At 38.9% G+C, this 13,559-nt stretch overlaps 2 protein-coding genes across 3 annotated transcripts in view; one reads left to right on the forward strand and one right to left on the reverse strand.

Annotated features, from left to right (window-relative positions):
- Window positions 1–8,961, reverse strand: part of nelfb (negative elongation factor complex member B) — a 37,747-nt gene extending 28,786 nt beyond the window's left edge. The window contains exon 1 of one of the 2 annotated variants that reach the window (XM_014014700.1): window positions 8,938–8,961. Coding sequence is in view for 1 of the 2 variants with exons in the window: in XM_014014699.1 (XP_013870153.1) it covers window positions 4,463–4,498 (36 nt within the window). In the remaining variant the exon portion in view is untranslated. Of the gene's footprint in view, window positions 1–4,462; window positions 4,514–8,937 lie in introns of those variants that run through there. The other variant, XM_014014699.1, reaches the window with a different exon arrangement.
- A 2,783-nt stretch (window positions 8,962–11,744) lies between these two features.
- The window catches only part of fgf17 (fibroblast growth factor 17), a gene marked incomplete at its 3' end in the record, with an annotated part of 4,224 nt that continues 2,409 nt past the window's right edge, over window positions 11,745–13,559 (forward strand). The window contains 3 exon segments of the mRNA XM_014014659.1: window positions 11,745–12,064; window positions 12,143–12,179; window positions 12,383–12,560. Of these exon segments, the coding sequence (XP_013870113.1) occupies window positions 12,033–12,064; window positions 12,143–12,179; window positions 12,383–12,560 (247 nt within the window).

The raw sequence follows: 13,559 nt of genomic DNA on the forward strand, positions 1-13,559 counted from the left end.
TGAACAGTTTCTGAGCTATAAGCATTTTTGCATGTCCTGACACCCCCACTTTGAAATGAGCCCCCTCCTCAAATATGGGGTGTATTGTAAAACCGTTGGTATATTCATTTTGAGTGTAAGCCCTGTCTGTGGTGATGTTTTGAATAGCCAATTTTCATAAATCGCAGTTTGCTTTGGTGTGCATGATTTGTAAAACTCCATTGTGAATATTATTTTGTTTCCTACATYTTACTCGAAGCTGTCGCATCTTTCTAATATATAATCTACTGGAGTACAATTTTGACATAAAGACAAGCTAATTTGTACCATTTTTAAGCCATTATTTTTATTGTCAGTGTGGTTTTTAGACCTCAGCAGTTAGGGCTCTACCTGAAATGTTTTAGATCATACATAGATCTCTTGTACAGGTGCACAAGGTTTTGAACATGTTCAGAATTCAAGTGATAGGCTGCCTGCTAGCCTCCAAATCATGTGAGAAAACTGAAAAGCTCCATGAATGTTTTCAGACATTTTGGAGACTTCCTCATAAATATCATTTGTCAAATTTTTATCAACAGTTGCAGCCTAGTTAGATATTAACTGAAGTGATTTTACTTAATAAATATTGCATTGAGTGACTGATTTGATTGTAAAAGAAACTGTGTAAAATAAAACTAATAGATACAAGGCTTTCTGGATTATATATTTCTAATCTGAGTTGAAGTAATACAATATAAATTATATATAATATGTTTTTTATGTTTTAATGAATCTACWGTGTCTGGTAGAACAGCAAGCTTGAAGTCCAACCCACCCACATGGAAAGACAAATAGAAAGTTTTTATATTTATTAATTTTTATATTTCACTCTACAGGATCATCATTGATTTTTGTAGAGGAAAAAACACTTTTTTTGTTTCTGTCCCTAAACTCGTATCTTAAAGAAATTCAGCTCAAAACATTCTTGGGGGGTCTGAAATGTGTTTTCATTATGAGGTCCAATGACATCAGCAACATTTATCTGTAGTCTTGCTGTCACCTGATGACAGAATAAATCTTGAAAATGGCTTTCAATGAGTCCTTGAAATCTCAAGCCAGTCAAACATAATGGCTCAATGTGTCTTTGGGGAGCAGAAGGTCGCATGTTTTCCCATCCATAACTAATTTCTAATAAACGAGCTCTTTCAGAGGTCACATTGTTTTCTGGTTATTTTCACTCTCTTGCCACACACTCTACAAAGTCATTTTCTGGCTTGAACTACAGTTTCAAAATAGGGCTTTTTTCACTTGTTTTGCCAAAATCCCATGTTTGTCTAAATAGAAATTTGTTTTTGCTGATTTTTGGCTAGTTTGGACTACTCTATACTGTGTAACTCTAAGTTAAAATACATTATTACCAATCAAATTACATGTTTTCATGGGTTTTTCGTGAGCCACAGACAATGTTAAAGAAATGGGAAAAATAACAGGCTAAGGTGTTTGTACTGGGAATCCTTAAAAACAACTTTAATTCTACTGTACGTTTGCCAAAAGCTAATAATCATAACATTGAAGTCTTAAAGTCTTATGAGTTTGAATTAGGATGTTCAAACTGTCATACAAGCAGTTCTCTGGAAATACTTTGCTTCTTGTGACCAAAGATAAACAAAAGTATCTAGATAATGTGGTCTGTAAGTTTCACTAAGGACTATACACTTTTAATTAAAAATTGTACACCTTAAATGTTTATTCTACAAAGGGCTTTAAATTCAATAGCAAATGTCAAATCTGGGAGTAAAATAAAATCCTAGTCAGAGCTTCTGCTACAACTTGAAAGCAGAAGCATGTGTCACCATATCTAACAGTTGTTGTCTTCAGAAATGAGTGTGACTGTGTGTGACCTTCCATCTGACCCTTGAGCATGCTCATTGCTCATTGACACTTTGTTTCTTTAAAATAACACAGATGCTGTGGCTCTGCCTGTCCGTGAAGCCTTGGTGTAGGTGGACAGAGCCCAGTTATTTTCATTACCACCACCTCTTGTAACCTCCCCTCACCCCACTCGACCAGCACCGCCACCCAAACACACTTAGTGTCTGTTGCTGTGAGATTCACTATTGTGAGTCACTTGATTAGCTTTTGAAGTTGATCATGTTCCAAGTTTCTTGGCCTGCAGATGAATCAGTCTGGATCGGCTTGTGTTAATCATGGATTGTCAGCTTGAGTTTCACCTGTTGGACATTGCAGCAGGGATTTACATGTCACCCATTAGTCCTTTACACATTCTTTTTAGTTTGTCACAGCTCTTTCAAGCATAATTGCATTTTCAGACCTATGCAATGATCTACAATTCAWTGCTGGTACATGTAAGTAAACGTGTGTTCAAAACGTGGAGGGGCAGCCCTCAATATGGATGAGAGGGGGTGGGGAAATGAGTTCAAATTTACTGCCTGTGTCAGCTGCGTCAAATTTGGAAAGCTCAAATGGTCAGCCTGCAAATGGCAGGGCAATACCTAAGGGTCAGTGTAACAAAGAATGTCACAGATTCTGTATCAAGGAATTAGACATCCTTTGTGTATAATCTGACTGTATGTAGTTGTTACACAGTACTGTATGTTGACAATTTGACTATAACATTTCCACTCATCTCGCCCATGTGATAGAAGTGAAGACTGAATTGATCGTGTGCTTGACTAAGATGAAAGGCAAGACAAACCAAGTGCAGTTTCATGCCAATCATGCACTTTTATCAAATCTATATTCATCTTTTGTGCATCCATAAAAGAGACCACCCACTTTCTGAACCTTTGCCTTTATTTGTGCAGGGTCAGATGAGCAAGTGGCCAGTTGCTCTTTATGGCAGAGAATTTTACGATGTGGTCAAAGCTGTTTGAAGACCATCAGTTCTCCTTTCACTGACCACAAGGGTTACTGTAGCCACAAGAAAGGTCTGAGCAGTGTTGGAGGTGAATTTTACTGCTTTGAAGTCTGCTCCAAAGTCTATAAAACAGAACTGTCTACAACTCCTAACAGGCTATAAAAAACACATACTATACATTTGTGTCTGTTGTGTAACTTTTCCACTATTACTTTATTTCACTATTTAATTCAATATTTTATTGGGATGCTACCTTTAAAAGATCACTTTTATGAAGAATAAACATTGCTCATTATAATTAATATAAGCAGAAAATATTTTGTTTAAAATGTTTTCAGAAAGAAGTTCTGATCACATTAATGAGCATCTGGAAACAGAGTGTTTTTTAAGTTAAAGAACTTTATGTTCAGTTGTAACCATAAGATATACTGAGACTGGTGTGAAAACAGCAGTTTTTTTGCCCAGGTCTTCCCACTGTTCTGCATATTGAGCTTGAGCACACCTGATTCAAATTACTGCATTCCCTTATTGCATTGTGTTGTATTGTGTTGTATACCACAAAGTGATACTTGAGTAAAAGCATCTTACTGTAAAATTACTTTTGTAAAAGTTAAAGTCTCCTCCCAGAATATTACTTGAGTAAAAGTCRAAGAGGTCCAACAAAATAGAGAGGATGTGACTGAAGGAATCCAGGTAAGTATTWACAGGTGAGTTTAGTGACATCGGCAGGAAGGATCGTACTGAGACCAGGGCTGGGTCCTCCGAAGGACCCAGAGCCTTAATTTGGACACAGCCCAACAGAATGTTTAAACACTCTTCCTGACTCTTTTTTTTTTGCTTTTGGGGTTTTATACTATTGGAATTTAAATTAAATCAACAGTGTAATGATTGTTTTAAATGTGATAATGCACGTATGTAAGAGGGACTTTTGAGTGGAAATTTATGACATATATGCCAGGTTTCTCTTTCACATTCATTGCTGACAACACCGCATTACATAAAATCTGTAAGCTTTTGCATAGTTCTTCCTACAGAAAACCAAAGTATTATGTATTGTCATTGCTCACTTCTATACCACAATAAAATAACTGTTACCTTCAGTCGTTATGAAAATGCTGTATATATCATCTAAATGCCTTGAAATTGGTCTCTTTCTCTTTAAAGAATGTCCTACCATTTCAGACACCCCCTCTTCAGCATGTCATCTCAACAGTGCTTCATGCCATTTGCAACCTTTCGTAGTAGAAATGTGCAACCACTTTYGATGAATCGTGCAAGCTACAATGATGGAATGGCGAAAGCATTACTAAAACAATGGTCTAACCTGGGGGTGCAAACATTTTTGGCAATTTTGGGAAAGACACAACCTGCAAACACTTCCTGGAGAGAGGTGAAGGAGACAAGCGCTGGAGCCCATATCCCGGGTGTGATGATTGGAGGTTTTGGTGTTTAACTTCTGCTTGGTTCCTGCTCCTAATTGCACCACCTGCGTGCAATCACCCTGAAGACATCCTGGGCTTTAAAAGTGTCTCCAGACGGATGAATCCTCGCTGATGCATAACACCGTTTTTGGTAGTGCTTAAGCCAACAATAGTTATTGAAAGTTTAAAGTTTATTGTTACTTACCTTAATGTTTTTGCTGTTCAAGGAAACCTTCGCCATTACRTCGTCTGGAGTTTTGGTCTGCCCAGGATCATCACCTAAAGGAACCAAGGAAGATTTTAAGGTCTTGCCACTCTGCCTGAAGAAACCTTTTACCTCACAAAGGAAACCTCACCTCTAAGCYGACTCGTTTTTCAGAAACCTGTATGAAAGGATTTTCATTACCTAAAATATTTGTCATTCAAGATCCAATCTTTATTGAAGAAGACTCACCTGGACTCTTCCCCTTTTTCAGATCCGGACTTGTATATTTTTCCCCTGCACCTGTAAATAAAATCACTTACCTTTTTCATTCGCCTCCTGTGTTTGGTTGGTCAGTTCCACTCATGCGCCTGACTTTCTGAGTTCATRTCACCGGGAAGTTTCAGACAAATTGGGCATGTTATTGATGAGGGTGTACTTCGAGGCGAAACACAAACCAGGAGACAAATTCAGATTTAGACTTGAACATTTACAGGGGGACAATGAAACTGGCTACGTTCACACTGCAGGTCAATGCTCGGTTCCGAATTTTTGAAAAAATAATCTTTTTGTGTGAACGTTCACATTACATTTTAAATGTGACCTGCATCAGACCCCTGTGTGAACGCTACACAGCACTGATGTGACACACATGCGCAGTAAAAGACGTGACGTCTCATCAGCCGGCTTGTTTGTTTACAGAGCTAGCATGGATGCTACATTTTGCGCATCGAATCTGAAGTTGTTGTTTAATCAGAACTGATTAAATAATTATCTGACCTGCTTCTTTAGTTCAGTGTTTATATCTGAACCTGCCTCTGACCAGGATGTTCCAGTGAAGTTTGTTTTTTTGAACGAAACTACGAGCTGGAAAAAAGTATCGACCGAGTATCGAACTTTAGGATCGATACTCTCTGCGACCCAGGCTGAACATCGTTATTATCATACTATCTACGTGGAAAATGAAAAGTAAAAAGAAGAAGCAACTGGACTTGTGTTTGGAGCTGTAAACACATGGAGCTACAGATTTAAACAGCGAGACTTGAGGTTAGTGTCTTATCGATCCTTCACCCACACCTCCTGATGAAAAAGTCAGATGAATGTGACATGAGCGTTCACACTGCAGTCACTTTGAAAACATCAGATATGTATCCGATTTAAAACCACATACTGAAACGGCCTGGGTCGGATTTGAAAAAATCGAATTTGTCGCGTTCAGACTGTCATAAAAAAATCGGATATGAGTCAGATGGGTCAAAAAAAATTGGATTTGGGTCGGATTTTCCTGCAGTGTGAACGTAGCCACTGAAACACCTGGTTTTAGACCATAACATCCCTTTCAGACRGCTTCCTCTTGCGTCCACAGTTAATCCTGTTGGATATGGTTGGTCCTTCTTGGTGGTATGCTGACATTACCCTGGATACTGTAAGAAAATATTGTTAAACGTGTTTGTTTACCATGTTATGTGCTTGAATCACACCGGAAATGTACAATGCATGGAAATTGAATATAAGAGTGCATACAACCACACACAGATCTGCTTGGTCTGAAGGCATTTAATGTTGTGCATTCAGGCCCCGAAAATCCAGAAGTCAGTTTAATATAACAGAGCCGAGACATGACTCCACCTATTTTATTACATCATCAGGAAGGGGTCCCTAACCTGCTTGAGGCATGCCTCCAGACAATAATAATCTACTCTAATGCAGATTAACATTTCTGTTCTGTGTAGAATCTGTGTTCAGGCATGTATCTATATATATAAAATCATGAATTTAAGCAAAATAGTCACATTTAACAATTATAAGATTATACCATGTGTAGTGTAATTAAGATAAGTATATAAGCAAACCCCAATAAATTTCTTCAGTACCGTGGCTCTTGATACATCACAAAGACTTGCTGTCTTGGTCACAGATGCACCAGCAAGACGTGCACCAACAATTTGTCCTCTKTTSAACTCTGGTATGTCACCCATAATGTTGTGTGCATTGCAATATTTTGAGCAAAACTGTGCTCTTACCCTGCTAATTGATCCTTCGCACTCTGTTCTTACTGGTGCAATGTGCAATTAATGACGACTGGCCACCAGGCTGGTCCAATTTAGCCATGAAACCTCTCACACTAAAATGACAGGTGTTTCAGTTTCATTGTCTAACCCCTGTAATTGCAGAGAATAAAACCAAACAAAAACCTTTAGCTGGACCAATATACAGACCTTTTTTCAGTCTCAGGATATTTTGGTAACGAATCACAGAACGTATGCTGGACACAGAAGTCCAGTTGATTTGTCTCTGTTCTTTTCATTCCCCATGTCTTAGATGACTGAGAATCTATAATTTSTGTCATGTAATCAGAACTTTGAGACACACTAAAGAAGACTCATGCATTTCCTGATATCACTGTTGTCCCACAGTAACACACAACTAGTCGAGAACCTAAAGGTGAAGCCCCTTCTCCATTTGCAAGCCTCACTCCATTCGGTTCTGCTCAGATGTGTGTCTGCAACACTCTGTGGGCGTGATTATGGGTGGACCGTCAGCAGCGGCTTCAGCTGTTGTGGTTAAAAAAATAGATAAAAATGCCATTGCAGTTGTACCGTTCTGACTTTATTTATTATTTGTCACAATGCTGTTTATAAGTGTTCATGTAACTGTAGGCGGCCCGTTCAAAACCTTCTGCGATATCTGCTCGGCTTCATCTCCTTCACTTCTCTCCAGGAAGTGATTGCAATTTCTGCCTCTCCCAGGTTGGACCATGGTTTTATCACTGCTTTCCAAAACAAAATTGTCTCTCTCCAGGAGGAAGTTTGCACAAGTAATGCCTTTTCTCTGTCAAACCACCAGAGAGGAGGTTCTGGAAGTGCACGGTTGGAACAGAAATGGAGACACGTTTGGTTGAACTGAGCAGAGCAGCATACAGTCGAACTGGTGGAGGAGGGGCTTGAGTGTTTAACATTTGATTTGTTTTATATTTTCACTGAAGCAAATGTTTTAGATTCTTTAATGCTTTTTTGCATCAAGGTCAGAATAACTGAAGATAGCAGTCACTGATTTTTGTTTTGTTTTTATGATATTTTTGACCTGAGAGAGATAATTTCTCTTTACCAGAACACCGTTTAGAGTTCAGACTGGATGAAAAAGTCAATGTGCCTTTTTTTTAGCTTTATAGTGAAGTTACAGTTCATGACCCACAGGCAGTCATTTGTTTTCCTGTGCCTGCTTCTGAGTAGGGTATTGGTGAGTAAAAAACAAACAATATGAACAATAATTTGGCCTTTTTTCATGTTGCACCAAACACATACTAAATTGTGATATTCATGCCCATGTTTGTATAAAACATTATGTAGGCATGCAGTTAAACTTTCAATAACCAGTGGAGTCATGTCTGCTGGTCCCTGATACACTGCTGAAAGCAGACTGACACGTCACTGTGGCCTAACTCCAGCATTCAACAGTTTTATTGCTCTTGACAGGGTGGCATAAGTGGTGGGGGTCAAAAGAACGTGAGAAGATCAAGCTCCAAAAGCTGGAGGAAATTCAGTGTCCTGTTGATCATAAATGGRATGTTGAATAAATGTTATGAGGAGAATTAAAAGGCATTTTTGTTTGTATACGTTGCTTGTCTGTGTGCATTTTTTGTTAGCAAAATATCTTATACTGAATTTCAAAGAAACCCTTTTATTGGATGTACATCTACACCTAGCTTTCAGAGTCAACCCAATACAATATAGAAAACACAGTTAATTGATAAGAAYTGATAATTAATAAGAGCTAGTTGATATTGAGAGGTAGGGAGTTTGTCCTGTAACAAGTAGGTTGCTGGTTCAAACCCCTGTTTGGTAGCATATATGACCCCTGCACATATGCAAAGCACCCAAACACCAGAACTCACATATGGGTTACAGCTGTTTAAGATGATCTGGCATTTCAGAATCAGAATACTTTTATTCATATATTTATATAAAAGGTGACTTTGGATCAKTCATTACAAATAAAATATTTTCTTGATGGAAAACAAAAAACATATGTTCTTGGTTGTCTGTTTGAGTAGACCAGGGGTGTCAAACTCATTTTCASCAAGGGYCACATGAGACCTCAAAGGGCCAGTTKYAGTTAACTTTAATGTTGCATGTTTAACTTTGACTRAACACAAAATGTCACATTTCTCATCCCATTGCTACAGCTGAGCACCAYTAACAAACAATAATAACCACCTTCTTTAGGYAAAGTGTGTGAAGTGTCTTGCCCAAGGATACAATGACTGAGACAGCTGGAACAGGGGGTCGAACCGGCAACCCACCAGTTGCAGAACAACTCTCCTGACCTGCTACAGCCCTCTGCGATATTTTCTACACAGAAACATTTTAACATGTTCTCTTAAAAAAATGTAAAGTACTAAGTGTACGACTGACTGAATGCAAAAATAAATAATACAGAAATACTATGAAAAGTAAAACTAGGAGAGTTTTACTCACTGAGTTGTGGTGAGTAGCTGCTGCCATCTTGAATTCTGAACTCYCCCACTAGAATTCCCAGCATAATCAACATGCATTATGGGAGATGTAGTTYATGGTTGATGCTGGCTTTAAAGCAGTTTATTTTAAGTCATTATTATTGAGCTATCCAACTAAACTGCTCTGTTAAAGCCAGCAGCTCATGGGGAGGACAAGTATTAATATCTTTCACCTTTTAAATTTGTTTATTTTGTTGTATTTAATCATAAATTTAAAGTTTACCATTGATATGATTTTCATATAAAGTAAAAAAAAATCTATAAATATATACTGTATATAAATAAATGTTAGTCTTATCTTATGGGGGTGGGGTGCTGAATGGGAGTCACCCTTGAGTTTGACACATGAAGTTGAGTGATAATGAAACAATTTTCACATGATGTCATGTGTAGCACAACAAATACACAGGGTTTTCCACTGCATGCATGTAAACTGAAAATGTTAATGGGCTCATTCTGTACAACATATGCAATTCTAGCTCACAGTATAATGAGCTTTAACAAATACATGCATTTTTAAATCTCCTAGAGCATAGCAACCTGCAGTATATGGACTGTAACAAATAATTTTTGAGTGCATATATTTTGTTACAATTTAGGGTGGTAGTAGCTGAGATTAAGTTGCAATAAATGCTCCAAGTGAATGTGTTGATTAAAACTTTGCCATTAACATTTGGCATCAAGCCTTTGCGTCGGTTGGAAAAACATCTGAGTGGATGGGTTTTAATGAAACTTTGGGAGCCAATAAAGAAAGCYACCACATCCAACACAAAAATGGCTGCTTTTTTTTTCTTCTTCTTTTGCTGCTTCCTTCTGCTGGTGTCACAACAGCTAACAAACTTGCATGATAAGTGGGCAGCAGTAGTTTTTCATAGAGTACCCTCCYGGACAGAACCTGGGCTCAAACCTGAAGCCTCAGGAGCAAGAGTGTAACTTTAGGTCTACCGCTGGGGCAGGGGGTGGTGGGTATGCTCTTTGCTTATCTATTTATTGGTTTATTCATCGAACAATTTACTTTTGCAAAAATGATTCAGGATATTTTGAGGTTACATATACTGTAATGCTTTTACTGCGATTTACTTAAATTTCCGGTTTTCTTTGTATATTCTACTCAGCGTCAGTTCAACAATAAGGCTGACTTTTTACCCCATTTTTTTTCCAACAGTAACAAATATTTTACATTTTTAGGAAGTTATTATATGACATACCTAATTTTTTTTAAATTTCCAAGAGAATGTGTTTACTTATGTGTTATGTGTACCTAACCAGTTAATTTCTATTGTATTAGAGCAAATTAGGTGATTTTATTGGGGTGGGTTATATTGACTCAAATTAATGTAGGGGTCATAACCCCTATAACCCCCCACCACCACCCATTATGCCCATACTCAGGAGTGAGGCAGTGATCACCCAGTTACCACAGGTCCGATGCAAGGATCACGTTAGATTTTTCATTATATTAGATGCAAAAAAAAAAAACCCCACACAAGTTTTTAAAATGCTATATTTCCTATTCTTCATAACCTATAGCATTCTATACTCACCGGCCACTTTATTAGGTACACCACGCTAGTAACGGTTTTGTGGTCATAAAGGGATKGACATGGTCAGCAACAATACTCAGGTAGGCTGTGGCGTTGCAACGATGCTCAATTGGTACCAAGGGGCCCAAAGAGTGCCAAGAAAAGATTCCCCACACCATGACACCACCACCACCAGCCTGAACCGTTGATACAAGGCAGGATGGATCTATGCTTTCATGTTGTTGACGCCAAATTCTGACCCTACCATCCGAATGTCGCAGCAGAAATCGAGACTCATCAGACCAGGCAACGTTTTTCCAATCTTCTCTTGTCCAATTTCGATGAGCTTGTGCAAATTGTAGCCTCAGTTTCCTGTTCTTAGCTGAAAGGAGTGGCACCCGGTGTGGTCTTCTGCTGCTGAAGCCCATCTGCCTCAAAGTTCGACATGTTGTGTGTTCAGAGATGCTCTTCTGCCTACCTTGGTTGTAACGGGTGGTTATTTGAGTCACTGTTGCCTTTCTATCAGCTCGAACCAGTCTGCCCATTCTCCTCTGACCTCTGGCATCAACAAGGCATTTCTGCCCATAGGACTGCCGCTCACTGGATGTTTTTTCTTTTTCGGACCATTCTCTGTAAACCCTAGAGATGGTTGTGCGTGAAAATCCCAGTAGATCAGCAGTTTCTGAAATACTCAGACCAGCCCTTCTGGCACCAACAACCATGCCACGTTCAAAGGCACTCAAATCACCTTTCTTCCCCATACTGATGCTCKGTTTGAACTGCAGGAGATTGTCTTGACCATGTCTACATGCCTAAATGCACTGAGTTGCCGCCATGTGATTGGCTGATTAGAAATTAAGTGTTAACGAGCAGTTGGACAGGTGTACCTAATAAAGTGGCCGGTGAGTGTATATGTCTTTAGTTTGTTAGARTTTATTATGAGCTGGAAGAATAATTACTAAACAATTCATTTTTTCAAGAAAATAAAGTGTGTGGGTCAGCTTAACATTACCCCACTGGCTCTTTATTTAAAAATAATAATCTACAGTAAAGATCAAAACAGACTGAGAAGTAATGGGACAAAACTTCGATTTTATTGGTTCTGATTTTAAACTATTATTTTTTTGCGCTTGTTTGCCTCTATTAAACGATCAAAAGAAGGGGGGCAGGGTGTTGAGGGTGGGGGGTTCCTGTGCTGTGCCCACCCTCAAAAGCAGAAGTTCAGGGAGGGTCTTTTGTTACATTTAATCAAAGAGCCTTTACATCACGGTGTGGCAGAGCGTGTTTTTCTCCCCTCTCCTGCTCCCAAACCTGGAATGAATCCCTCTCAATGATGCAAAGAAAACYCTCCGAAGTTTTCTGGAATGGATGCGTTTGCTTTTCATTCGCTGCTTCTTGGATTTACTGAGAACCACGGTCAGGATCTGAGTCCATGTGAGTTGTGACGATTGATGGGCATCAGARGAGCAGCTCTGCCCATCCTTGTGGCATCCCTCTCTGCCTCAAGTGTTGCTCGGATGAMACGGGGAGCAGGATGTATGGAATAAACCAGCGCAGTTTTTACCTGTAAGGACTGACTGCGCACTCACGTTGACCCYAGAAATTGATTTCGCTGCACTCATGTGTTTATTTTTGCTTCCGCAGATCTTTAAATTTTTTTGTGYTGTGCTACAACGTTCAGGTAAGACACCCTAGTTTTAAACAAAATTAAAAAAATTTGCATTAATCATTTCTGAGTGCTATACTTAAATATAACTGAGCCACATTGGAAGGGCCCGTTATAGGCTTGTGAAGTCAGCGAAGAAAATAAATAAACAATGCATTAACGTCAGATTAGAGAGAAAAGACACGATTATGTTTTATTTTTCCCTTTGCATAAAAAAGGGGGAGAATCACCCGTCTCCTAATTTTAAGCAGTATGTGAGGACGCAGGGCGCAGCGACGGACCAGCTGAGCCGCAGACAGGTCCGGGTCTACCAGCTGTACAGCCGCACCAGCGGGAAACACGTCCAGATTCAGGACAAGAGAGTCACCGCCACCGCTGAGGATGGAGACCTGTACGGTGAGCTGCAGGCCTGCTGACTGCCTTTTAGCTACAGTAAAAGTAATCCAATAAACAAAACAAAACTTCAAAGTGCTGAAATTAAAATTACATAATAAACAATTTTTTTTCAGTTCCACTTTTGTTGGAAATTAAACTTACGTTTAATTTATGTTACTTGTGCTGCATCAAAAATGAGTTATATCATTAAAAAATCCAATTATAATCAATTTATTTCTTTTGGGTGTTCAGATCAGAGGGTCCAGAATATTTCAAACATTTCTGACAAGTGGGCAGGGAATAAATGGGAGGTATCAAGGGGTGCAATAACAGAAAATTCACGATTCAGCTCTGTTCGATTGTTTAGTGTCACGGTTCGATATTTTTTCAACCGATTTCCATGTCCTTCTTAACTTGTAAATKATTGAAATTCATCGTGAACATTTGTTTAACCTCAAAAGTACAGTTTTTAAATTAAATGTAGCTGAAACAGCAAGTTTCTCAGTGGATCTGTGCTCAACAATACAGGAGCAGTTAAACACAGATCCACTGATCCTTCAACTCAGAGCATCTTCAGAAGACAAGTTAATAAAATAAATAAAAAAATCTGTATTGTTCCATACATAGTGTGTATTGAACCTAAAGCATGATTGAATGGTTCCATACAGATACATGTATTGTTGCACCCCTACAAATAGATACAGTGGATGTGGACCAGTTTGTAGCTACATTTATGTCCAAATGTGTGTGTGCATGTAATTGCTACATCGTGGGGACCATTGTCCAGAAAAACACAGCCTTTTGGGGTTCAATGTGGACCAAAGCCTGCATGGTCCCCACTGGTATAAATGCTGATTTTGGTTGGGACGGAGGGGGGATTACGTTTAGTGTAAAGGATCAGTGCTAGGCTATAGAAATGACTGTAAAATTTAAGGAAAGCAATGCAAAGTCCTCACGAGGATAGAAAACACACACACACACACACACACACACACACACACACACACACACACACACACA

This window comes from Austrofundulus limnaeus, unplaced genomic scaffold, assembly GCF_001266775.1.
Source record: "Austrofundulus limnaeus strain Quisiro unplaced genomic scaffold, Austrofundulus_limnaeus-1.0 Scaffold118, whole genome shotgun sequence".
NCBI lineage: Eukaryota > Metazoa > Chordata > Actinopteri > Cyprinodontiformes > Rivulidae > Austrofundulus > Austrofundulus limnaeus.